The sequence below is a fragment of the Taeniopygia guttata genome, chromosome 2 (assembly GCF_048771995.1).
Source record: "Taeniopygia guttata chromosome 2, bTaeGut7.mat, whole genome shotgun sequence".
In the NCBI taxonomy this organism is placed as follows: domain Eukaryota; kingdom Metazoa; phylum Chordata; class Aves; order Passeriformes; family Estrildidae; genus Taeniopygia; species Taeniopygia guttata.
The window spans coordinates 115,121,431-115,148,574 of record NC_133026.1 but is presented as its reverse complement, the minus strand read 5'-3'; the positions used below and the strand labels follow the sequence as shown (position 1 = coordinate 115,148,574).

General features: G+C 37.4%; 1 protein-coding gene across 2 annotated transcripts in view; it reads left to right on the top strand.

The window, feature by feature from the left end:
* Positions 1–27,144, top strand: part of CA8 (carbonic anhydrase 8) — a 60,323-nt gene that overhangs the window by 7,675 nt on the left and 25,504 nt on the right. For both annotated transcript variants that reach the window (XM_072924675.1, XM_030266237.4), the window contains exons 4-7: positions 15,217–15,312; positions 17,732–17,794; positions 19,153–19,201; positions 21,765–21,877. In XM_072924675.1, coding sequence (XP_072780776.1) covers positions 15,217–15,312; positions 17,732–17,794; positions 19,153–19,201; positions 21,765–21,877 — 321 coding nt within the window. The remainder of the gene's footprint in view (positions 1–15,216; positions 15,313–17,731; positions 17,795–19,152; positions 19,202–21,764; positions 21,878–27,144) is intronic.

Sequence of the window (27,144 nt, the reverse complement as noted above, 5' to 3'; positions counted from 1 at the left end):
AATCAGCTTCTAGTTTGATGAGATCTGAGATGACTATCTGAGAATAATTACTGACTAGAGCAGCAGTCTGTTTTTTTTATGGCTGAAGACTATAAGCTTTATTTTATTACACTGAGCAAAATAGTTGTGAAACAGCTTCAGATTATCGTGTAATGACCTTTTAAAAATATTTTGAAAAGGAGTGTAATTTTTCAAAGTTTGGAAGGCTGATCTTCAATTACTTCCTTAGTCTCTTCATCTTTGGTACCATAATTTCTATAAAACAAGTTAGGCAATATCCTGTATCAGTTAGGTAATACCTCATGTTTCTTAGTGCAAAAATCCATTACTTCTTACTACACAGCCAGAACCTTTGCATGTGGTTAGGATATATAGTTTCATAGTGAAGTTGGGTAGGTTATAAAGCTTGTGTAACCTCTGGAACAGCTTCTTGAGCTAATACATATTGTCCAAATATGTCATTCATGTGGCTTGGAGGCTTAGTTCTTTGGGGTTTTTTTATTCTTATATGAGGTTCAGCAAAGATGTGTTTTCCACCTTCCTTGACTGAAGAAAACAGAATGTAGACAGTGATAAGCCAGTGTTTTAATTTTCACAGAAAATTATGTGTTTGCCATAAGTCAGGAAAGCGGGACAAAGCAAAAATATTTGTCAAAAGTAATATGGTAACACCTCTTCTTAAACCAAGGAAAAGCAGAGGGCTGTACGTACCAGTACTCCCCTCTTTGTTTCATGAAAAAAGGAGCATGAAGACCACTCTTGCCCTTTGGGCAGGAATCTGAAGGAAACATTTGTGCAACTTTCTCTAGAAATCCTTCTCACCAACTACTTCTACTTCTACTTTGCCTTTTGGCCAAAGATACGCTGGCCATGACATATGCTAAATGTTTAGTAAGGGTCTTAACATTGAGAGACTGTTTCATGCCAGCAAATGGAACAGGGTACCAAATATCTGTGCCTTACAGTACAAACTTACACAAAGCAGTGAAATCCACATTTACACATTTTATTTACCTGGAGCTGATTTAAGTGTAGGAAAGAGAGGAACTATTTAGCATCTTATTCCTCCACTTCATGCCAACAGTATGGGTTGGAGAAGGAGGAAAAGCAAATGAGGAACTAATGAAACTGACTCCCCTACTTCTGAGTATAACAGGGAGATGGAAGAGGACAGGATTTGTAAATTGCTGCTATTTATTTTTGTTAACAAAGTGAAATGGGAGCAGCTAAAAATGAATTCACATTGTATCTGATCTCTGTATAAACACAGCATATAATAGTGCCAGGCTGAATGAACTTACAGACAAAAAAAAATGAAATCCAGCAGGAGAAAGTACATCATATGATAGCATCAATACAAGTTTATTGGAAAAAAAAAATATTTTCACTACTTCTGAAATGAAGGGAAACGGGTAAAAATATAAGGGGGCCTTAAAGTTGTCTCTTCCTCTTAGTTAGTCAAATGGTGATGTGACCTAAGGCATGAACTGACCATAAAGGTACAGTTGTTTCCAGGCTGCTGCTCTGAAATAAAATCGTATCAGGGAAAATAAAAAGGTTCCTTTCATCACTTGCAATATAACTAGGAGGATAATTCTCTGTAATCCATCCTCTTTAAAATGTAGGATTACATTAGCTGCAAACCATGTGAAAGCTCTCAGAAGAAGTGGGTTGTCAGAAAATAATTTTTAAAATGTTTCCAAGATGAGCAGGATATTATTGTCTGTCCTACATTTTTTGAGTAGAACAGAAGAAAAAACAGTCATTGCAAGAACCAAAAATCAGTTCTGGACAGGAATAAAAACTATTCCTTTCTGTTGGATAACAAAATGAAAACTAATTAATTCTGTAGACTCTTCCAGAGTAACTGAAATACCTGCTGCAATGAAGAGAACAGTGCAAAACACATATCCTTCCCTCGATTTGATTTAAACCATGATGTTTTCCTTTGTTAACAAGAAATGGTGCCTAAAGTACTCATTTAACACAGTTAAAGCTTTAGGGCTTCAGGTGAGGCTGTTAACAGTACACTTACCTAGTAAAGCCTTTACAATCTTGTGGGGTTTTCTCCATGCCTAGCTCTGAAATCAGATATCTGCACACAGCGCATCGCCTTTCTGGCATTTCTGGAGAGAAAATATCAAGCTTTCATAACAGAAATTTATTTTTTGCCAACTTTTCACATTCTTTGCAAAAGCTATTTTACCTTGCTTTCTCTTTTAATCGTTTTCTTATTACCTTATCTGGACTAAAAAATAAAACAGAGTATTTGTAATTGTAATAGAAGGCCTGAGAAACAGTGTGCTTGCCAGTGTGTCTCCCTTTTTATTCAGAGACTGACAAGCTGCAGAAGGACTGGGTAGGTGTGACTGGCAAGCAGAATTCAAACCATGATGACCGTAGTTTCTTTATTAGGACTGTGATCCAAGTAATAAACTCTAAAAGATAAACCAGGGAGTAAATCCTGTTGCCTTAGTTGGTTGCACTGATAGCCTGCTTGAGAAAAAATAATTAATTCCACTCATACTGGCAGCACAAGACCTTTGAATGAAGGATATATATGAGTTTAAGAGGAGGCAAAAATAACAGATTCCAGAAGAGTTTATGTAGAATCATGCTGGAGTCTGGAACTCTGCTCACTGTCCAACTTTTCTGCTGGAATATTAACTTGTTACTAATAGTCTTGGACAATATTCTAAATTTTGGAATCATTGCAGGTGAACGCTCTTAGCTGTGATTAAACACAGTGTGCCTTACAAGGAAATGATGACTTTAGTGTAATAGCTAATATCCTTGTCTGGTTATGAATAAGAGTAGTAATTGTTTAAAGTAGATGTTTTCATTGGACAACATCTAATTTTTGAGGACAGAATTGTGGGAAAATTGTGGAAAAATGTGGAAAATGGTGGCAATATTTAAATAGATGTTTTCAGTTTTGTTTTCTAAATATCAGTGATTTCTACTAAAGCAATTTTTTACATGTTGTGCAGATGCCATTTAGGAACATAACAGTAATACTTAGATTTATACAGGACTCTGTGGGCAAAATTTGTCTTAGCACCAATTCCAGGACTGTCAGTGAATTGTGTTATGAGGGATCTTAGTCCCAAATGTGTAGGTGTTTTAAGTATTTTTCTGCATTTTTCTATGTAGCATACATTCTGCAATCCCCTAATTGATGTGACTTCTCTTTGGAGTTTTTGTGGTGGGACAAAGCTGTGAGGTCTTTGTCTCCTCCCAATGTACAGGGAAACATGAAACCAGCAACAAGATAAAGAAAAAATTACTATCATTGTAAACCCACACATGATCAGCTTGTGACTCCTGAGATTGCTAGTGCTTTAAGTTCTTTCAGTGTTATGTTTTTATTGTTGTTGAGGGTTAATTTGACCTAAGTAGGCACATGCAGTCTCTGGAGTATACTTTGTTTTTGGGTAATTTGCCAATATGGGCTTCAATTGGTCCATGTTTTGCTAAACTCACATATAGTTTTATTTTTTCAGGAATGTACCTATGTGCTTTCTAGTGTGAATTCCTGAAAGCAGGCGCTAAAATGGGCTGATGTACTTGCACATCAGCAACATGCTTTTATCTTGTCTAACACCTGAAAAAAAATTAAGTAAAGCCCTGTGGAAAAAGGTACACACCTTTAGAGGTAGCAAATGTGCAAAATCTGCAATGTATTTATTGGATTTTGGAAGATGTATGAGCTGCCAGACACCAGGTCAAAGAGGAGTGGTGGTAATAATGTTTACTGAAGCCTCTTTATCTTTTTGTCTGTTTTTTTAAGACTCATTTGAGTTTTGTGTGGAGAAGCTTTGTGGCCCATATGCACCTAAACCACTTTTGAGGTGGTGGTTGCAATCATCTGTGATTAGTATCTTCTACCAGGATCGAGAATTTCAGTATTCATTGAAGAAATAAATAGTTCGAACTAAAAATGACTGAGCAGAGCAGGACAAACTAACCGGTAAAAATTTGCAAGAGAAAAGCTGGGTGAATGGGAATGGGAAGAAAATGAGGAGCAGCTGAAGAGAGGAGCCCTTCTCTGGGCTCCCTGTTCCACCTTATCTCAGTCTGTTGCTTTACTGAAGGCAGTCTTTGTGTTTTGCCAGCATCAAATTTTCTTGCAGCCCTGCTGGACTAAGGTAAGATGTTCAGTTGCAGCCTGTTTTGTGGTGCTGCATCCTTGTGGAGACAGGCATGTAACCTTGGACAGAAGAGCTCTTAGCCTACCCTGGTTGTGATAGCAGCAGTGCAGTCTCTGACACTTTAAAAAAAATATGGAATTCTTTTCCATTCCTTGAGCAGATCTACAGCTTTGCCTTCTCCTTACTTTACTTTCTTACACTGTCTTGCTGACAGTGCTTGGATTCACATATATAGAGGTTGCTACCAGACAACCCTTATAGAAAACTGTGTTCCCCAGCTCTAACAGAGTGGCTGCTTATGTAGGAGAAGACATTCTGTAGTCTCTTAGCAGATGGGACTTCTGAAGAGGATTTAAACTTAGTTTGGAGCTCAACAAGATTGCTGCTCAAGTCTTTGCCATTTTTCTTGGCTGTGTGCCCTTGCTGTGATTTGCTTCAGTTGTACATAATTTTCTAATTTCTGCCATGATACTTGCTGGCACTCTGCATGTATTTTGCTTCAGTGTCCTGCTGCCTTGGTTTTCATACTTGGTTTTCCTTGGCACTTTGCCCTAAACACTAGGCATAACTGTTTTGGTATCTAAAACTTATCACTTATTGAAGAAGGGGAAAGGAGATTCCTTATTTTGTTGTTTTCCATGCTGCATGCTTGAGTCAGGACCAGTTCCAAGACTGGCCCCAATGCATAAGTAAATACTCTAAAAACCAGAAGTAATAGCTTTTTGATGCTAGCCCCAAATTTCATGTTATTTGTGCTAATGGTGCACTCATGGCCTTCAAGAGGTAAAGGATGAAACATGTAGGTCATCTAAGATCTGAAAACCTTAGGAGGCTTTCAGAAGTATTTGCTATTGTGCTTGAGTGCATCACAAACACAAATAATATAATCTTTAAAACATCAGTGCAAGGGAGATGAGTTCTATTGCTATTGCCAAGGAACTGGTAGGGAACAAGTTCAAAGGAGTTAAATTGTTTGGCCATGGTCACACATGAGGCCTTTTGTAGAAGCGGGGGAGAACTGACTCATGATTCCTAGATGTTTGAATTCTAGTAAGGGTTTCAGACATTGTAGTGTTGGAACACCTAACTTGGGTTGTAAATCCTGTTTCAGTAATTTAACCACAGGGCTATCTGATGCCCTCGTCCATAGGCCACACTGTTGTCAATGAGATACTGGTCATTCCTGATTTTACTGTCCCAGCATTAAGCCACATAATGAACTGAACTGGAAAATAGCTAAAGTTTAGCAAAATTTGTGGAGTTCATGGAGTTATGGAAGAGAAAAATATAGCATGCTGTTACTCAATATGCAAACTTGAAATTCAAGAGAAAACTGTTGGAGAAGCATAACAAAGTTTATTATTTCAAAGGAAGCTTAGCCAACATTACAGGAAAACAAAACACTGCCTGAGTTTCCTAGAGGAGTGTATTATGGAAGAACAACTGCTCCCTGGATAACAGTCAAAATTATGACTTAAGAAGATACTATGCAGCTGCAGATTCTCATATCTTAAAACAGACAATTACCTTTGAAACACAGAGAACTGTGGGATTCAAATCAGTTATTAACAAAACATGGCAAATTAACAGGGAAGTAGTGTTTTCTCTTCTGCCTTCATGAGAGAATCTAGCATTGAAAATTAAATTGCTGATTTAAAAACCTTCCACATATGAACAGTCTGGTTTTAAATCCAAGACAATAGATTGCAGGCAAACAGGCAACACTTTGGAACTGGACATGTTTTTATTAAATGCTTAGTGATATAAATAGCACTTCCAGAATTAAATGCTTAACTTATAGCTCTTTGTGTTTTCTGTCTTCTTGATGATATTCCTAGTCTATAATGTAATCAACTATCCATCACGGTCCAGTCTTTTTTTCCAAGCTTCACCCTATCTAACTGTGGAGCTATAAAAGCACATGCAGACATGCACATGCACCCTCTCAGTCAGTAAGAACCCAGAGTGAAGGTAGGCTGGAGAATCTTGCAGTAAAACTCTTGCTTTTTCCTTCCTGGCTTTCATATTTCAAAGGAAGGAAAAAGAAAGGCTTGAAAGTATATTTGTTTCTGTTAGCATAGGTAAAGGCAAACCCAGGGCACTTCAGCCTGCATGTTTGCTGGGGTCAAACATAGTTGGGAACAATAAGCTGCTCTGTGGTGCTCCTTGCTTCGCACACTGAGCAGAAACTTGGCACAGTGAAGAGCCTGAATCTGACAGTAATAATTGTGTAGCTCTTTAGTTTCTTACCATTAAGTTGACACTGAAAGTTGGCAGCATAGAGATAGGGACATTTTCAGTCCTTTCATGCCTTTTTGAGTCGTTTTCTTAGCCTGTATACTTACATTACAGTTAAAAAAAAAGTTAATTTTGGTTAATTCCTGTTTTCCTTTAATCTCTTGTGAGTGCCAGTACACATAATCTGCACTTGTGATTTCAAGCATGAAGAAAAATAATACAGACAGACAACAAATTATGTATCCTCAGTTTCCCCTACACCCTATGATGTTTTTGCTACTGACTTTCCTAAGAAACAGGCAAGCTAATATTACATGTCAGCAGCCTCTGTGGACAAACAAGGAGATAGGTAATAACATCTGCGTTGCAGTTGCATTAACCATGAAGATTCTTCCTGCCCCTGCCCCAACTTTTTTAGACCTTCTGGCTTCTTTTCCTAGAATAGAAAGAAGAGTGCTGGTTGGATTTTTATGGTTCCCATTGCTTTTCTTTTTAGCTTACTCTTTGTAGCTGTCGTGTTTTGAGTTTTTCCATGTGCATCAGTACTTCCTGCTGTTAATTTCATTTTTAAAATGAACCAATAGTTCTTTGTGTAAAATGAAATGAGGATGCTGCATGTGATTAGACTTTTCAAAGGGAACAGAGATTCCTGTTTAATATTAGATGTTGCAATGTTTTTATTATTCTGTTACGTAGATACTTCTTTAGTGAGTTTACCAAAAGAAACTGTAGTAGTGTTTCCTGAGATGTAATTAGTAATTAGTTCAATAGTCCCAGGATTCGTTACCTTTTGTGTGGCACATCTGAAGGTATGCCACACAATTGCTTAGACTACTTCTGCTTTCACTAGGCTGGCTTATTTGGAAAGAGAATAGATTTTGAAAGGTGTCTTTGCAGGCCTTCCTTTTATGATTCAACAAAAATAACTTTTTTCACAGCTGTTCTACTTTCAAAGATGTTCATGGAGAAGAGAGCACCAGTCAGCAAAGGTTCTGGACTGCCCTGGTGTTCCAGTCAAGCATATGTGCAGCATGTTTTAGCTGTGAATTTAGCTTTTGACCTGAAATATGTAGTATCTCACTCTGTGATTGTGAAGTTGTTTGAACAGTATCTCCAGGATACCTTGTGCTCTGCTCCATCTTGATTTACGTGCACCTAATTTCTCTGATCTTAGATTACAGACTTCTTTGTTCAGGGAATGTCATCTCGCTCTGAACATACTTGTAGCCTGATGATTAATGCACAGACTAGATCTGCTTGACCTTTAACACTTTCAATAAATTATAACAAGCAGAAGCTGAGTAGAAACTGTGCTTTCTCTTCTCCTATGTTATATTAATCAGGAGATTTTTAATGTAACAGTGTTGTCATCTGTATTCATTGGAACTGCTTTCAGTTATGTCTCTTAGTGGTGAACTTAGTGCCGCTTTCAAAGATGGGCAAAGAGTTCCTGTTACGTAGTTTTTTCATTACAATGGTCTACGTATGGAATTTTAAATTTAAAGCATTTAAATTATACTGAAATTTAGTGGCATTTTTGCACCTATCCACTATAGAAGCCTTGAAAAATTCAAGTATGGAAGCATAAACCAAGTGCACTAATTTATAACCTAACGACATTCTCATCCTCTTCTTCATTTTGCCCAGAGTTCATGATCTAGTAATTTGCTTCTATTTGCATTTGCATTTTCAAAGGAAGCATATTGACACTGACTGAACTATAATGTTTAACCATGAAGACTTTACGGTTAAAGTCTTTATGGATATTTCTTTGTTTTGTGGCATGAAGTATGTACACGTACTCCTGCTTCTCCTAAGATATTTTCAAGCAGTCTCTGTATCAATTCCATTAACTTTATTTTCCTAAACACCTCCTTCAGGCTGTTAATAACTAACTTTCTGGGTTTTTAATCACTTTTCTGGAAGCTGTGTGCCCTGGTCATATCCTTGGTTTGGTCCCCTTGTGAGGATTTGAACTTAATTACTGTATGTTATGGTCACTGCCAACAGCTTAGTCAATTGCTTCCTGAAACAATTCAGTGCCAAGTCAAGTATCAACTCATAAATTCTTGTGCACATGTAAAATAGCAAGACAAAATTTTTCCACATTTTGTCCTCCTGAGATGTTGCTTACGCAATATTTGTGCTGTTAAAATTACACATCATTATTGTACAACTAGTTGCCTTCCACTATTACTAGTTGAAATCTTGAGCTTCATTTAATCCCTCTCAATCCAGGAAAGAGCCTTCCTGCTGACTGTAGTTAGGTAGCCAGAGTTTGCCATTTTTACTGTTCCTTACTCCACTTTTATGGCATGTTGTGGATGAAACTGGAATGTACTGATGATCCTTGGCAAACTTGGGTGAGTCCAGGAGAACCTTTGATATCTCTACAATCTTTAGCAGAGGAATTATAAAGCTGCTTTAATTTACCTTAGAGATATAGTTTTTTCCCTGAGACCATCTTTATGGAATCAAAAGAGTGTTTCAGCTACACTCTTTCTCAGCAGTGGCAGAAATATCACAAAACCCATTCTGCTCAAAATTTCCAGACCAACCTGTTTTAGGTGCCCCTCTGATTAAGATAAGTATTCCCCTACTGGTATTTTGATGTCAGCCTGTTGCATTGAAATAAGAATTGGGAAGATATGAGAGCGATAACAATTCTCTCATCCTTGAGACATTTGTTAAGAGGGGCCTTCCTTCCTATAATATTAATAGACTAAGCAAACTTTTCTGGAGCTTGTAACAGCTGGTTGCACAGCTAACAAGGTATAGCTGTCTATTGTAGTTCTGAGCAAGGAACAAGGTTACTAGAAGATTAATTTACACATGATGCAGCAGGCACTGAAGAAAGAAGCTTTTATAATAATTAGCTTCTCAATCAAGAGTGTAGAGAGTGGAAAAAAATGCAATGGTTGATTGTGCCAGCTGCACAGTTTCAAACAGGCCCACTGACAATTGTGTCCCAATCAGATGTTCCAGTCAATCTAAAGAAGAATTATTTAAAAATTATGGTCTACTGTGTGTAGAGCACAAACAGGAACCTGTTAAACAGAGTAAACTCCCATGTCACAAGCTCTTGCAATTGGGGTTATGGCTGCTGATTAAGTTGAGGCAGAACCTATACCCAGGCCGGGCAGGTATTTCTTGTTGCCTCTTGCTACCTAAGCTGCCAAAGGTTTTATCAAGCCCCTGTAGAGGTTGGTTCTGGTGCCAGGGGTGTCAGGAGGATTTTTGCTGTTGGCACATTTCCTTTTGACCCCTGTGGAGGGTAAGCTTGGTGCTCTGTTCTAAACTGCCTGGCTTAGCCAGTGGAAACACAGCACACTGAACAGCAAATTGGAGTTTCAGTCATTTAGTAGTAAGTAATCATAAAGAGAGGAGTTACAGCATATAACCTGCTTTTTATTGTAGCAGGATATTCCAGACTGTGCAGGTTCATAGCAAATTTGCAACATCAGGATCATACAAGAGTGCAGAAATGTTGGAGCAGAGTCCTTCTCCTTGCACCATTAATCAGATATCTCATAACAGATGATGAGCTGTGATTTATTTCAGGATGTATTTTCCTGTGAGAAATTAGCCTGGGTCTGACATTTGGGTGACACATGAACACCAGTAGGTCACAGTTAGGGACAGAGCTAGTAGCAACTTTCCTGATATTTTAAAATGAGTTGGGCAAGCTTAGTTGAAAGTAAGCTTAGGTGAAATATGGTCATTCAAACAAGTGGATGACTGGGGAAGTTTGAGAAAGAGGCATCACTCAGGAGTCAATCATGAGATGCTGATTTGGTGGTCACAAGCCATTCATGCCTGGGCTCTTGAACTGGGAATCCTGAGGAGAGCAAAAGAACAAAAGGCAAGGGACACAGGTTGCAATGGGAGTGATTCTGATTAGGTAGAAGGAGAAATAAATTATGGGGAGGTCAAACACAGAACAGATTATCTAGAGAGGTTGTAAGACCTCCATTGTTGGAGAGACACAAAACTTAGTTGGACAAGGACCTGAACAATCTGATCTGACTTTGAACTAGTGGCTAACTTTGAAGGTGGTGCTGCTGTGAAAGAGTTGATCTTCAGAGGTGACTTCCAACATAAATTATCCTGTCATAATATATTTTATCTGTTAGCTGGGAATGAAGTAAGGTCATCAACAGAGATTAAAAGATCATTTTTACTCTCAGTGAGCTTTAGACCCTGCAGAATTCCACAGAGCAGTCAGTGCCCCAGACAGGGGAAAAATGTACATTTTGTAACTGTGTTTTTTATTGAGACACTGGTTTCCAGAACTGATGAATATGATAGATCATATACACTGACTCTGACTCCTGCTAGAATCTGTCATCCCAGGACTCCAATTTCTAAAAATCTACCATTAGCCTTTTCATATTGACATAGAAGGTATTCCTGTGGTAGAGAAAAGAATGGATTTAAGGGGTAGGGTTTTCACTTGATAAATGTTTATTGATTTTAAAGCCAGAATCTCAGGTCCTTACTCAGTTTAGAGAAAGTCTTGTTTTGAGACAGGCCCCCTGCTAATGTCTGTCAGCTTTTCCTAAATAAGGATTGGGTTCAGTAGCCTTTTGATTGACTGGGGACAGGATGAAAATTGAGAAGTTTCTCAGAATTTGTTGCATACAGAATAATCCTTCCAGGGGGTTTGCTCTGCTACCTGGAGTGTAGGAGAGTTTCTCCAGCTGTTCACAGAGCAAATCAACTTTATCAGCACTTTATTATCATTTGCCTTCATGAGTTTTCAGTTTATCTGATTTTAAAGAAGCTGCTATTACAATTCTTTGATTTACAGCTGTAATGTTAACAGGCCCAAAATTACGTGTTTTTCAAGAGAAAAGTAGATTTTTTTGAGTGCTAAAGATTTTCTGATAGCTTTATGATTATTTTGTAAAAGTATACTATCTGGCATGTCAAGCCAGTCACTGATAATCAGTAACAGCATAGCTAACTCATTTTGGCTGTGTAGAACCCTCATAACTACAAAGTACCTGACATTACCTGACAAGGTGAGCAGAGCCTTTCCTGCCACACTGACATGTGCAGCTGCTTTGTACTCTGAATGAAAACCACACAATGGAAAGCTGCCAACGCACTGTAACTGATTGTTTAAAAAGCTCTGCATGGTTATGTTCATATCAGGGGCTGGCAACCCTTGTGACTGAGCACTTTTCAAACAGCTGTCTCAAATAAATGTAAAAATGAAGGTTACTAAAATACAGAACATTGTTAACCTCTGTGATTATTCCTAGCTGTGAGATACAGAGGCATTGTCCATATGCATGGGCATTATATCATAGTGACAGTTTCAAGATTTGTGAAAGCACTGTGGTCTTTCCTCTGTGCACATCTGATTCCCATAAATATTAACAAGAGTTATAGGCCATGTTTTTTTTGGCCTGTGCTCTCAAGAGTTCAGATTTTGTAATGTTTGTAGACTTGTTGCCATCTTTTTTTGAAAACTGTTGTCTGATGTCTATATCTGATGTTACATTACAAATAAAAAAGAACACACAAAAGTCAGAAGAGCTCCAGAGAGCAACAAATACGCAGGATAAAACATGATTTAAAAAACCCACACACTTTACTATGAACATTTACTACTTCCTTGCTACCTCACTTTCTGAGTGACTTTTTCATGTACTTACCCAGCCCTGCTTTGAGCTACATTTTCCTGCTTTGTAGAAGAAATAATTTGACTTGCATTTATTTAAGTGCATAACCAAATGTCTTTAATTATTTGAGCATGCATGCATGGTCTTATAGAGTTAAATGATACCTTGGCCTGCTGTTTGGAAATATCATGGCATTAATTATTATTTTCCATTAAGTTGCCTTTCTAATTTCAGTTTGTAAATTGCTAATGATAGAACATTTTCTGTGAACAGCTAATTCTAAATATCACCTTGAGTCAGGACATGGGAACATAACAAGTACACTGCAGTGCATCCAGTGTGCTGATAGCAGTACCAGTCAGGGGTGCTATGTAGAAAGAACATATGAGGCTGACCACTTTTTGCTGTACTCCCCAGTCATCTACTGTCATGAGGCTAGGAGTGCTCTCTACCTGTTTTCTTTAGTGTTTATGACAGCAAGCTTGCAACTTGTGAAAAATATATCACTAATCCGCTGTAATTATGCCCATCTTTAACACTAGCATCTTAAACACAGATCAGAAGTTCATTCTACTTTGGGTGTTAGCAACCCAGTACAGAATGATGGATCTTGTTCCAAGGACCCTACTATGGAATTTAAACATCCTTGAGCAGACCCTCAAAGTTACAGAAATGTTTAGACCAGAAAGTGCTGATTGCCTATTTTTCAGTATTTTTAGTGATGTTGATTACTAAACCTGAACCTAGTCTGGGAGTCTAACAGCAAGCAGCTGTTACAACATTGCATATATATGTACCGCTGCAAAACTAACTCTAGAGCTCTTAACATTTTAGCATTACACAGAGGTTTTGGTGTCATTTTTCTAGGTGATGCAGCCTAAGCATAGGGAAATCTGTGCCCTGATGAACTTGCTGCCTAAGATAGGTCAATCTGTTTCTGGATAAACCGGGGTAATTGCTTGAACAATTTGAAATGCTTGTTCATTTTCCTCTTTCTGGGGTTCAGCATTTTCCTTTCAGATCTGTTTAGAGAAAACCTGCTGTTAGAACGCAGACCAATGTCAGATTAGACTTCACCTCTGAGGGAATGAAACACTGCCATCCCCACTGTAATCACCACAACCAATTTTTCTTTTACATTTCCCTCTTAACATCAGAATTTTGATGTGGACTGTGAGACTCCGTGATCCCCCTCTAGTGGGGAGCTGGTGCGAACGCCAGGCTCTTCTGGAGAGAAGACCTCGGAGACCAAAATCTCATTGTTTGACTCTCTGGCTTTAAAAGCCAAATGAAAGGCAAATCAAATGTGTAACAAAGGTTTTTATGCATGAGAAAATGCACACAACAAAGTAAATCCATGGGCTTTGGTCTAACAGGGAGCATTTGTATGTCTAGAAGTTTTGTAGCTGTGGGCAAGTAGATTATTTATATTTGTGTTCTCATGTAAAACCAATTTGTTGTATTTGCTAAAAAGAAAATGTTTCATTTTTTTGCCACAGCATATGCCTTTGATAGAAATGAATAGAATTATTTGTGTGATAACTTGGAACTTAGTTTAATTTACAATATGTTCATTTAAAAGTTTGTATTTACTTCTGGAATAACAGTCATCAAAAGGAGTGCCTAAAATTCATATTGGAAATAAGTAAGTGGAGAGTGATTGCTTGAAGAACTGGTATTCTGAAATGCTAAGATGCCTGAATGAGCTCCTGTTGTGTAAGGGGCAATAAGCATTTCACAGAGGCTGTTCCTGCACAAAAATAAAAAACAAAATAGCAAGATACACTGTTTTAAAAACTAATTTTGCTGAAGGTGAAAAACAATGGTAGCTATAAAAATGACATTTTAACTTCTTAGGCACATGACTAAACAAACATTGATCATGATTTTACAGTTGAAATTAAGTCTAAGAGTTGGCAGATAAACTTCAAAGCATCTGTGCTTAGGATGTTGAAGCTCTACAGTGTTACCAGACCTAGGCACAGAGATTACATTTATTTCTGGAAAAACTCACTTTCAAAATTCATAGTATCTTTATTTTTCATATTATATCATATTATCAAGCAAGGACTATTTTTCAGTAGATAGTCCTTTTTTTCCTTTTCCTTTTCCTTTTCCTTTTCCTTTTCCTTTTCCTTTTCCTTTTCCTTTTCCTTTTCCTTTTCCTTTTCCTTTTCCTTTTCCTTTTCCTTTTCCTTTTCCTTTTCCTTTTCCTTTTCCTTTTCCTTTTCCTTTTCCTTTTCCTTTTCCTTTTCCTTTTCCTTTTCCTTTTCCTTTTCCTTTTCCTTTTCCTTTTCCTTTTCCTTTTCCTTTTCCTTTTCCTTTTCCTTTTCCTTTTCCTTTTCCCTTTCCTCCCTTTCCATACTTCCTTTTTCCTTTCATGTCACTGTTTTCCAACACTTTTCCTCCTCAACTCTCTGCCTCCCCTCTCTTCTCTCCTCTGTTTCCAACTTCCTGCTAGTCTGTCTTCCAGCACTTTTCTCAAACTCTACTTCCCAGATTATGCTGTGACACTTCACCACAACAGACTTTGTGTTTACTATGCAGTGTCCACTGCCTCCCATGTATTCCTGCATTAACTCTTTGCTCTTTACCATCTCTTTCTTTCACCCTTACCCCTAAGGTTCATCCTCAAGCCACTTTTCTCTGCTTGACTTTCTCTGTGCTCAACCTTTTCTGAAATCACTTCTACTCTAACTACTGACATTTGAATGATTTGTCTTAGGAGGTAGAGTGTGAGACAAGTGGCATTGTGATAGTACATCAAGTCAGTCCAATGTGTGTTTGGACAGCCTATGTCCATAATAATTCTCCTACCCTGGGAGAGAGCTGGCTGGCTGAAGGGCAGTGTTGGTGGATTTCATTAGCTGACATTACTTCAGTATTCAGATTGAGAGAGTTGTTAAATCATCATTACTACAGTTATTCACACTTTTGATGAAGATTTTTGGTAACTGGATGTACATCACTTTATCTGCAATTTTATCTGTTTTTTTTCTTGGTGTTACTGATATTTACAATATGTAGTATAAGTAAATCCACTTAGCCCCTCATGCACGGCCATAAGCATGTACATATGTGTAGTCATGCATGTGCACACACAACATGCTGAGGCTTTGTTAAATGATGTTAATTGTTGGTGTTCTTAATTACAAAACATATTTATCTATTGGTCTGTTTGCATTGCTTTGTTTTAGCTTCATCTAATGCACTGGAACTCCACACTGTACAGCAGCATTGATGAGGCAGTAGGGAAGAAGCACGGCATAGCTATTATTGCTTTGTTTGTGCAGGTAAGTTTCCTGTGTTACACTTGTTATGATGCACTGTCATTTGTCTGAGGATAATGTGGTCCTTTCCATGTTATTTAATTTTTAATGATTTCATGAAAGAAAACAATGTATGACTGCCGGTATTCTATTTGCAAGATATTTTTCAGTCATGTCTTCTATACGTGTGCTAAGCAATCAATTCTTGTTTAAATAGGATATTGGAAGTATGTTAGTTACAGAAGGTATAATACATAGGCATCTTCCTGGACTCTGGCTATAAGCAGACATCCAATCTTCTCTGAGAGCTGAGTGAGGGCTGTCAGGAGGAACAAGTGCTTCACTATCTCTGTGATGTATTTCTCTTAATTTCTGGCTGGGTCTGCTGTTCAGAGTTTGAGGAAATAGACAGAGGAGAGGAGGAGAGATTAAAGAAAAGGCCTACAAAGTCATTGGCACTGCTGAAAACTGGTAGTAGAATTGTGCTTTCCTGAACACGGGGACAAGTGTGTTTCTTCACACAGGACAAATGTGAGGTAGAGTCGTATTACTTCTTCAGAGAATGAGAGTTTTAACAAGACTTGCCAGAGACCCTCAGAAATGCCAGCAATGAGAATGTTTAAAGCTTCCTGGGGACAAGGTGTAATGAAATCTGGGAAGTTAGCACTATAATCTAATTGCTGTTGAAGGTTTTTCAAGGTCTGCATCCTATAAAGATTTTCAGTATTAATCCTCAAACACCAGATTCTCATCTTCCTCATGAGGAATGGCAAACTGTTTTATTTAAATGGGTCTGGAGGAAGAGGTTTAGAGTTCATCCTTAGATCAAATGGATTTTCTTGCACAGTGATATTAATTTGTCATATTTCATAACGAGTTTATGAGTGCCTTTGAGCTTTACCTCTGAATTTAAAGGTACCTTGGTTACCACCTCAACACTCAGATAGAACTGCTAAAAATGGAAGTTAGAAAGTCTTCAGCTTTGTGTCCTAGAGGGCTGTGTGATAATTGCTTATGTAAGTCACCTTCTCATTCCAGCAGAGGTAACCTTTGAGTCAGTTAGAAAGTTATATATAATTTCTTAAATAAATTTGAAACTTCAATGATACATTTTCCATTTCTGGTCTCTCTCCCACATCAGTGTTTGTAAGCATTCCAAAAAGGCTTTTTTATTAGCCAAGAAAGGTATAATTACATCTGACCAAGGAAAAATAATATTTAAGCTGTTTATTAAAGAAACAGGGAGAGTTACTTTGGTGACCAATTTTTTTCTTGTTAAAGGCGTGGAAAAATAATTTTGAACCATGGTTCTGAAAATACATTATTTTAAAGTCAATGAAAATATTTTCACTGATTTAAGTGACAGCCCTTGGGGGTTATTAATTTAGAAGCAGCATCTTTGAAATGACTTCGATATCTTTTATACACTTTGGAAGGTTTGAAATTGAAATTCCATTCTGAAAAAAAGAAAATGCTTTTAAATTCTTAGAAGTAACAAAGTACCTTTTGTTGACGTTCAGTTGTTTCCTTCCAGTGGCTACTGTGTCATTCTATTCCAAGAGAAACAAGAAGCAAACAAAATTTTCAGGGTCTAGCTCTCCCATTCTCACCCATGCCGGTTTATTTCCTTACCTTGTATTTGCACATGTTGGCAAAGAAATCAAGTGGAAGGTCATTCTGCCTCTTCTGATTTTGTTCTGAAGGTAAAACTAGGACCCTGGAATGGGTGATTTGAGTCAGAGGTGATTTGAGTTTAGTGTGCAGAATGAGCACCGTCCATATAAAATTAGAATCTCTTATCTCAGTGTGTTTCTTTAGAGCCCCGTCCTCTGTGCCTTACAGGCGTTCGGTAGAGGCAGTGCTGCAGCCTGCCGGGAGCCTGGCTTTCACTGGCATGGTCCCAGAGATGCTGTGGGAGAGGGAATCTGCTGTTCTGTGCTCTGCAGGCAGGAAAAAAACTCCCCTGAGCTTCAGAGATATCTTGGGCCAGATTTGCAATGCTATGGGAACAAATTAAAAAATTTTCTGTTATGCTTGTTCACTCTGTTCCTTTCTGTGTACTTTACTGACAAAAACTGGTAAGGACAAAGCATATCCTTGGCATTTGTATGCCACAATACTGCATGATTTTGACTCCACGTAGAATAGGTGCTGCAAAACAGGGTTAATAAAAACCTGCCAGACTTAATTATGGCTCTTTCTCTTGTTCTGTGAGTTTGTCTCTTCTTTAAAGTGATTTAAGTCCTGTTTACTTTTGGCTTGTGGTTTTATAATGATTTAATTTTTTTGAGTTGTCATGTATTATTGTATTTGATTAGCTACAAGGTTGTGTAGCTAAACTAAAAACAGATATAGTACTTACTGTTCTGGTTGACCTGAGTTTTGCCTCACAGTTTCTGAAATACCAAGATACTGAAACTCACCTTTGCTTGCTGTATTTCAGATAGGAAAAGAGCATGTGGGCCTAAAGGCTGTAACTGAAATTCTTCAGGACATCCAGTACAAGGTAAGCCATTGTCTGAAGCAATGCTTCCTTTAATGACCAGAAAGACAGTAAGCAAAGGGTCTGTATGGAGCCCAGAGAAAGATTTCAGATGTGTCTGTAGTAAAACCATAAATAAAAGCCATCATTTGGTGGCCAGCATGAAAACCTCAGCATTTTATTCAGCTAATATTATTCAGTTAATATATATATATATATATATATATATATATTATACTTCTTTTTTTGGTGGTCAGAAAGTTTGATCTATACCAGTAACTGCTTGCAAGTCCTACCTTTTCAGTGATTTTCATGGAGTCAGTGTGAGTGCAAGCACTGCAACATGCTTAGTGAACACCAACAGCCATATCTCAAACCTTATATGGTCTTAATTTGTAGAGGAAAAGAACAGATTAAGTGAGCACCCATATTAATTTGCAGAGAAATCAGCAAAAACACTATGCCAACTTGTCAAGTGGATTATATATGTGGATCCTGAAGGACAGGTAGTAATCCCAGCAGGACTGAGGAGATTTGAATGCTCTCCGAAATTTGACACTATCTTAAAGGACCTTGGGCAAGTTACTTTCATCCCTTTGCTTCATGATTTGTAACATAGACATAATCATACATATCTTTGATTTTAAAAGGATTTTGAGATGTGTTGATGTCACATTTTTTATTGGTATGAAGAGATTACCATTCACTTCAGCAGATGCCAAAGTGCAGAAAAATTAGACAGGAATCACAATCTTTTAGTCAAATAATATATGGTAAAATTCAGTCATTATGTTTAATATTATAAACTCCTCATTTATGAAAGTGTCAGAGAAAACAATAGTGTATAGAACTCTGATTTCATTACTGAGACAACAGCGAAGTAGAGGAAGGTCATAAAAGGCCTCATCACTGTATTATAGTGGTGCCTTTCAAAGCGTCAGCATCAAACACACTTTGGCATAGATAACATTTTTGTGTATTAAATATGCTAAACCAGATTTATTTTATTAAGTGTTATCCACAGCAGTTAAGTGAAGCTCACTTTGGTCCTTGTTTTTTAAACTCTTTTTGTATGAAACCCCTGAATTTCATGTAGAGAATTTCAAGGCTGGAACCTGAAGGAAGTCTAGGTGCTAAAGGCAGAAAGTTAACAAATTGCTGGGATAAGCTTAAAAATGAAATTAAAAATAGGATAAAAATACTTGCTTGTGTAGCTGCAAAGACAAATGCAATAATAATTAAATGGGGGCTCTTAATGAGGTTGCTTTCCACAGGAATTCAAGGCTTAATGGTAAAAGAACACAGAATGTGTTTTATCTCGGCATTCATCAGCATTTTAATTAGAAGCTAGAGATGAGATTGACTTGTGTTCATTTTTTCAGGGAAAGTCCAAAACAATACCCTGTTTTAATCCCAACTCTTTATTGCCAGGTAGGTGCCTTTGCTTACTTTTGTGTGTGTGGATTAGTAGCTGATTGCAGAGGCTGAGACTATCTTAATCTAAAGCCTAGCCTAAACTGCAAGCCTGAGTGTGTTCCATAAGGTGGTAATGCATTTTGGTAATGCACATCCTCACAGGCATAGTGGTGAAGTCCCACTGGAATTTACTGTAAATCTGCACCTTTGTCATGTGAGTGGAATGTGACACTGTAGTCTGTGTGCTGCTGCTGACAACTGTGGCTAGCTTTGTTGAGGAATTACCAATCCATCCAGAGAGACAACTGTGGGTATTCCTTTCTCTACTTGGGCCTAAAATAGGAAGTGTAAGGCTACCCACTTAATAAGGTAGTTTTTTTGGCAGAATCAAAAGACAATGCCATTATGAATGACAGTTCTATCCATAAAAGGAAAAGTGACAAAGGGAGGCAAATTCAAACTTACATAGCCAAAAGTTAGAGAGTAACAGTAAGCAATGTGAGTTTTAAAAAATATTTCTAAAAGGAAATGTTTCTGCAAGGAATCCATTTGAGCTAAACTCTGTCATAGTGGCAAGATCTTTAATTTTTCAAAGTAGCCCCAGTCTACATTAAGCTATATTAATTATATCAAATGAATATTGTCTAGGTTGCAAAGTCAAGTCTCAGCAATTAGGAATTGCAGGAATTAAGGCAGCCTGTGCCTCTCATGCATTTCCATTATGAAGCATCACCTGATTGCTTGACCGTAAGTTATTTTTTACAGGATCCCTGCCTCACAGTTCCTGTTTGATGCTGATCAAGTCACATAAACAAAAATGTTCCCAAGTCATCTCTAACTATGTGTTCCTCATTTTCTAGGTGCCCGACTTGAGATCATGGGGTCTGATTTGCAGAAGTGCTGAGTGCTTACACCTCCAAGAGAAGTCAATGGGAGCAGTGCTCTGACTGTATTATGTGCTATAGAAAGTTAAATACTTTGAGAAATCAGGTTTTAAGCATGTCATATTGAACACCTCAAATGAATAGATGTATTTGACCTCATCTTCTCTGCCTCAGTTCCCCAGCTGTAAAGTGAGGGGATAATCTATCCTTCCTCACCACTCTAGGGTATGGGAGGATAAATTAATTCATTTAAGCTCTCAGGCACTGGAGAAATGAGTGTATTAGAAATATGAAAAATGAGAAAATATTCTAACAAGCAGGATTTCAATAACATAGGAAAAAGAAGATGAAGTACCTCATATTGTACTGAGAATTCTAAATAATATTATGTACTTTTCAAAACAAAATAATCTGTCTTTGCAAGTAAACTATGAAAGGTTCTCCAGAAAAGACACACATGATCATGTGACAACACTGTATCACGATGCATGCACAGGATGGGCTGTATTAATTCTTGCAGTTCTTAACTTTTGAGTGTTTGATAATGCAGCTTGCTGTCAATGGATATGCTTCATAATTTCCTAGTTGAGAAAGAAAATTACACCAACAAAACAAAATCCATTAACTGACAATCACAGGCTTCATTAGCAAAATTTAATTCTACTGATATTCCTCTGAGCTAGTAGTGAAATGACAGTAACAGGTTAGTTCCACCAAACAGGTTTATTTGTTTCCAGTATCCCATTCTGTCCTTGTCAAGCTAGTCACAGCCTTTCCCTTGGCTCTCCATGCCATGATTAAGCACCATTTGTCTCCAGTTTCTCTCTAGGTTTGTTTCTTGAGAAACTCTCTTTTACAGTCAGTTTTCTCTCCTTTTTTTAGTACTTTTTAGGCTGTACAGCAGCAAAGAAAAGCCCTGTGTTTTCTCACTTATGAAGTGTAGTATGATTGGAATCTATGAGAAATTTAAAATAATTACAATAATTAAAATCAAATGTGTTTTATGTAGAGTCAAAACTCTGCATGCACAAAATTTTGTACATTTTATTCAGTGACAACTGTTTATTCTAACAGTTATTTATAAACCTATTAATACATAGACTTAAAAAAAAAAAGTAATTATAAGGTAAACCTTGATGTTTTTTCCCCTCAGCTCACTTTTCCAAAGGTGGGAAGCACCATTGCATCTCAAAAAATATGTCACCAGAATTGCAAAGTGAAAAGTTTCTCTTCAGCTGAATTTTTATTGATTTTTTTCTAAAAGATGAAATAAAATTAATTCTTGAGACATATCCTAAATGTAGAAGTCAGTTAAAATTCAATCACCACAGATCCTCAACCTTCAAAATACATATCTTTTTAGCTTTTGACATTAATAGGAATTACTTTATTCCCATAACATTGCTTATTTGCCATGTTAATTTAGAGAGCTGTGCACTTGTTATTTTTCACATCTACAATGTGGCATTTTCATGCCTAAAATGCTCATCTGCAGGGTAACTTGCAGTAATATAATGATCACAAGCTCATATACATTCATATGAGGAAGTAGTGGGCAGTGCTTGGCAGATTATAAATTCACACCTTAACTTCTGCTTACTAAATTCATCATGCGAGTGAGCCCACAGCCGTCACTGAAAACCACCATTAACTTCCTAATAGTCATTAAAACTCCATGTTTCTTTTGATTTCAGATCCTCTTCTGCGTGACTACTGGGTGTATGAGGGCTCTCTAACCATTCCACCCTGCAGTGAAGGTGTCACCTGGATATTATTTCGCTATCCTTTGACTGTGTCCCAAGTGCAGGTAACAGCTGTGCTTAAAATGACCTTGGAATATGGTTATGAGCTAAAGGTTATAGCGTGCAAATGTATATATCAGAATGTTATGTCTGTTCTCCTTAAAGATCCCATTAGATCAGTACATGGCTTTTCAAGTAAAGGTTAAACCTTTCGAGTCACTGAAAGCAATGCAAAGGTCAGAGATGAAAAACCTTGTTATCATTTATCATCTGCATTTAAAATAATTCTTATATTTAAGTGAATGAAAAAGAAAAAAAGGAACTCAATGGGCAAAAGAAATTAAATTCTTTGTAATTGTATGCTTTCAAATATCACTGCTTTTTAAAGTTAAAGAGGAAAAAAAACACAGGGAGGCACTACTTCCTGGAGAATGAAAAACATTAATGTAGTACAGATTGCCTAGATTGCATTGAACTGTATTTAATTTATCTGGTTCTTTTTAAATTCAGTTTCATAATAAATGTCAAATGGAAGCTACCTCTTTAAATTTGATTTCACAGGTATGTATTTTAAAATGTTTGGATTTTTTATTCTTAAATTAAATCTAACAGTTGTGAGCCTTTCTATGTACAGCTTTTCAAATCTGTCTACAAATAATCCCAGTAAAAACATAGAAAAATCCTGATGAATATTCTTCCACAGTCTGTGAATCCCAGCTGGAGGAATGTGCATTTTATTTAAGTGAACCTACCTAGAATCCCTGAAGCTGAGTGCATTAATTTTCATTGCCTGCTCTAAAGCCTGTCAAAAAAAGTATAAAAGGTGATAAATTCAGATTTCAATTATTTCAGCTGTAATAATTTAAAATTTTGCTAGTGATGCCAGCACTAGCATCTTATTTTAACATCTTTAACAATTTAAAATTGGCAGCATTTCTTGTTTTATGGACACTGAATTCTAGGTCTAATCATAGGATAAAAGCAGTGACTCCCAATAAGTCATTTGTCTGGTAGCTGCAACTTAAATGCATCCCATCATGAATTTTGTTATTTGTTTATGAAAAGCTAAGACTTGTGGCTGCTTACTACTGAGTAAATGCATTACTAACTACTGAGTAAACAGCATTCTGTTAGCATTATTAGATTCAGAATAACTTTTAAGGACAGAGTGCATTTTGTAACTTGTCAGTTAATTGTTCAGATGGGCTATTGATAAATAAGGGGACTTAATCAGATGTACAAAGTCCAGCTATTACAGCTGAGACATAGTATGATATTACAGCTATTACACTGAGACAGAGTATGATATTGCTAGGTGCAGATTTTGTAGTCTCTATTCATTTTTCATTCAGCCAGTGTACAGAGGAGAGACGCGTTTAAACCATCCATATATAGTGGGAGACAGCAAGAGGGTGAAAAAAAGAGGAATTAAGAAGAGAAATAAATTACCACAAGGAAGCATGAGGTTAGAATGTTGTGTGAAGGGGATAAGACTCCTGAAAAGAATATTGTGCCTGGGGAAAAGAGTGACCCATAGTGCCTGGGGCAAAAACTGAAATTCACAACCATGGCCTTTTTTAGGTGAGTAGTAGCTGGTTTGTGTTGCTGCATTACTTTGATAGGTGCAGACCTGATCCAAAAACATGGAGGAGTTTTCCCTCCCACTGTCACTGTACCTGGGTGAGAGGTGGCACTGGAGTCCAGTGATGGATTGGAGCAGACTCATGCCAGGATGATTCACTATACTTGTCACAGAAAAGCATCAATTAGAAAGACATTCCTCAGTGATATTTATGATTGCAGCATTAAAGTTAAGGTTGTGCAGGGAAGATAGTTATTAAAAACTTGAAAGGCTTTTGCCAAGGTGGGATAGAAAAAAATATATTTTATCAGACATTGCTTTCAGATGTCAATGAAAAATAAATATGTCAATAAAATAAATATATCAATAAATATAAAATATATAAAATAAATATGGGGTAAGTGAGAGGAGATGATTCTGGGATTCGTAAATTGAAAGGTATTGTAAAGTCTCCATGATGCCCAAATTAAGATTTTGTCGTTTCTAGAATATTTTGCTATAGCTAAAATTCCAAGATTTTAAACAGAAATTAGCATTTTGGCTGCAATGAACTATCTGGCCTCTTTTGCACATGTGAGCATGAGTGCCTGTGAGAGATTTCATTTAATCACAGAACCACAGAATGACTGGGGTTTGAAAAGACCTCTGGAGAGCATCTATTCCAAACGCCCTGCCAAAGCAGGTTCATCTAGAGCAAGTTGCCCAGGAGAGATTAAAGAGAGATTAGAAATGCAAGGGCTTTTGTCTGTGAAAAATAAGAGGATGTAGTATAGGCTATACCATTTTGAATCTTCCATGGAAGGCTGGTAGAAGTATTTAATTTTATTAAGCCAGCTTGTAGTATTAAATCATAGATTTCAGTGCAAATGCATTTCTAATAGGTTTTAGTACGTTATTTTTACATTTGTCATTACCATCTAGAAATTTCTTCTTTGGGATACTAATGAAATGTCAAATACTAGTAGGATTTGTGGTTATAGCCAGTGAGAGACAAATTCAAGGCTATTTTCCTTTTTCAGGCTATGAAATAATCAAGTTCTGAGTGTCAATAACAAGTACATAAAGAATTACATAATAAAATATGAATAAGCTTTGTTTCTTTCCTCTGATCAAACTAGTTCATATATTGGAGACAATATGTTAATTTTCTGCAATTAACACAACAATATTGATCAGCTTAACAAACTGTGGGTCATAAGGGCAAAAAGTGAATAAAATTGCCACTCTGTTGCATGGTCATACTCCTAAAATATTTTCACATTTTGTTATTCTGAAACAATGAAGTAACCATTTTGACATAGGCACAGTAGGCTGACCAGTACAAAGTAGAGAACATTTTTTTTATCTGAAGACATTTTCAGATAGAAAAATTCAGCTGATGAGTTGATATGCTACTAATCTAAGTCAAAGTTAAGTGAAAGGAGATCTGAGTGTGCTGGTTATACAAATAGCAAAAGAGCAGTTCAGGACTGCAGCATCTTGTTGTGCTTTCCTGGAATCCTGAGGAATGCTATTTCCTCACGGGAGGCAATTTTCCTCACCATAAGACTTCACTTCCATCAAAAAGTCTTTCATGGGTCATTCTGTGCATATTCCTGTCTTCCTACTGTGGTTTTTGCCATCCTCCCTTGACTTATGTTGAAATACATAGCCCAGAAAGAACTATGTTGATTCTTTTTGTGAGGAACACATGCATGTTCACTGCTGAAATGCAGTGGGAGAAAACTCCCATTACACCAGTAAAAAGTAGGAAATAATTGAAAAATACTTAGGCGTGCTTCTCTCCACTATATTTAAAAAAAATGGGACACTTGTGAATAATGTGCTTTGTGGTTCACTGAAGCTGAGAAAAAGTGCATTGTCTAAGCCACTCAGTAGGGATTTTAAACAATGATGCAGAAGGAGCTGTTGTTCTGCTGTATTCATTGTCAGAATTAACTGTTCTTTTATTGAATGGCATGGTCCCTAGTCCTTTTGTCTACCTCATTCAGAATGAAAAACTACCAAAGGACAGAAACAGTAACTAGCATATGAGCTGTAATGGGGATTGTGCAAAATTTATGTAAACTAAAATAAAACTTCATGGTATTCTGGGTGCTGTGAAGTAAAGTCCTTGTTCTTGGAAGATGTCATGGAAACATGTAAAATTTTCAAACAGAAGGACAATACTTATATAGCTCATATTGAAGAAATGTTTATAGAAAACATACAAATTCTTAGTATTGTGTGCTCTATTCGTCAGCAAATGTGTGAGTGAAAAAAAAAATGCTCAGGATCTAAGTACAATGAGTGGTAAAAAAAATTCTATACAACATGAACATGAATGGTTTTACTCAGTAGGAATGCCATTGTTCATATTGTGGATTTGCCTTCTACACTGATTAGAACTTAATCCCAAATTTCAGTATGAACAGGTTTAGGTCATCCTTAATGTCTTCTGGGCAGGAGAAGAATAGCTATTCCTGGTATGTGACTATACTATGATAGTATGTGACTATCCAAGGGTGCTTAGCTGTATGCCTCTAAAACATGTTTCATTGTCAGTCCTGCAGGGTGTACTTCACAGAGTTGACTTATGACGGGCTGGGAGGAGATGGCGAGCAGTGAAACAGGATCAGCAGGGCACACATATGTCTTGGTTTGAAAAGACAGGTGTCTGCTAAGGAAGACAGGAGCCTTCCTTGAAATGGAAAATGTAAACTCCCTCTAACTTGTTACAATTTTGAAATTAAGGGGCTCTCTGGCGAAGATATGGGAATAGGAATAACAGTTCTTTACTAGGAAAATTTCAAAAAATACAAATACAATAGTACAAAAAAAAAAAAAAAAAAAAAAAAAAGAAAATAAACTACAATATGACCTGACACCCTATTGGCAGCAGTCCGATGGAACAGTGGCTGCAGTCCTCCTGGAGTGGCAGGTGTTGTACTGTTGGAGCAGTGATCCTGTAGAAGGGTGTAGGCTTCCTCTAAAGGTACAGTAGTGGTGTAGATGGGCCTAGTCTTCCTCTGGGAATCCAGTGGGAAAAGGCTGACTGTGATGTTCCAAACATCTGGTTATATCCAGGTAGGAATGCTTGGCTCCCCACGCCCCCGGGTGGAGCATCTCACGATTGGATGATGTGATTTTATCAGTCATGCAGTGACACTCAATGGCCCATTAACAGAAGCTGTCTCCACAGAGGGAGGATTGGTTGTGGAAGAGATAAAGAAAAACTGCCCAATTAACAGAAAATAACTGCCCCACCCCCCACCTCTAACAGATGGGAATAGAATACACATCCAGCTACACCTTTCAACCTGAGAAAACGTATTTCCTTGCCACGTGGAAATTTAATAGGGAAAGTAGTGTTGGCACAGATAGTGTCCTTTTCTGACAGAAGCACTTCTCATGAGTAGAGCAAACCATCACGTTGTAGAGGGTCTCTGACACGGCAGTGTGAACCATGGAAGGAACAGCTAAACAAGGAGGGTGTCAGTCTTAGGAGAAATTCCCCCTTGGAGCAGAGCTACCTGTAAAGACTAAAGAGCAGGCACAGAGATCAGGTCAGTTCTGCTCTCCTGACTGAAGGAACTGGAAGCTGCTTTGTGAGGAGTTACTTCCTGGAGAAAGATTTCACTGTGGGAACTGGGACGGAGTATTTGTAGTTACAGTAAGAGACAGCTCACAAATGCCAGCTTTGCAGAGAGCCTGCTCTTCCCTCTCCTTCATCTGTCTTTGTTTGAAGTATCTCAAACAAAAGATCAAACA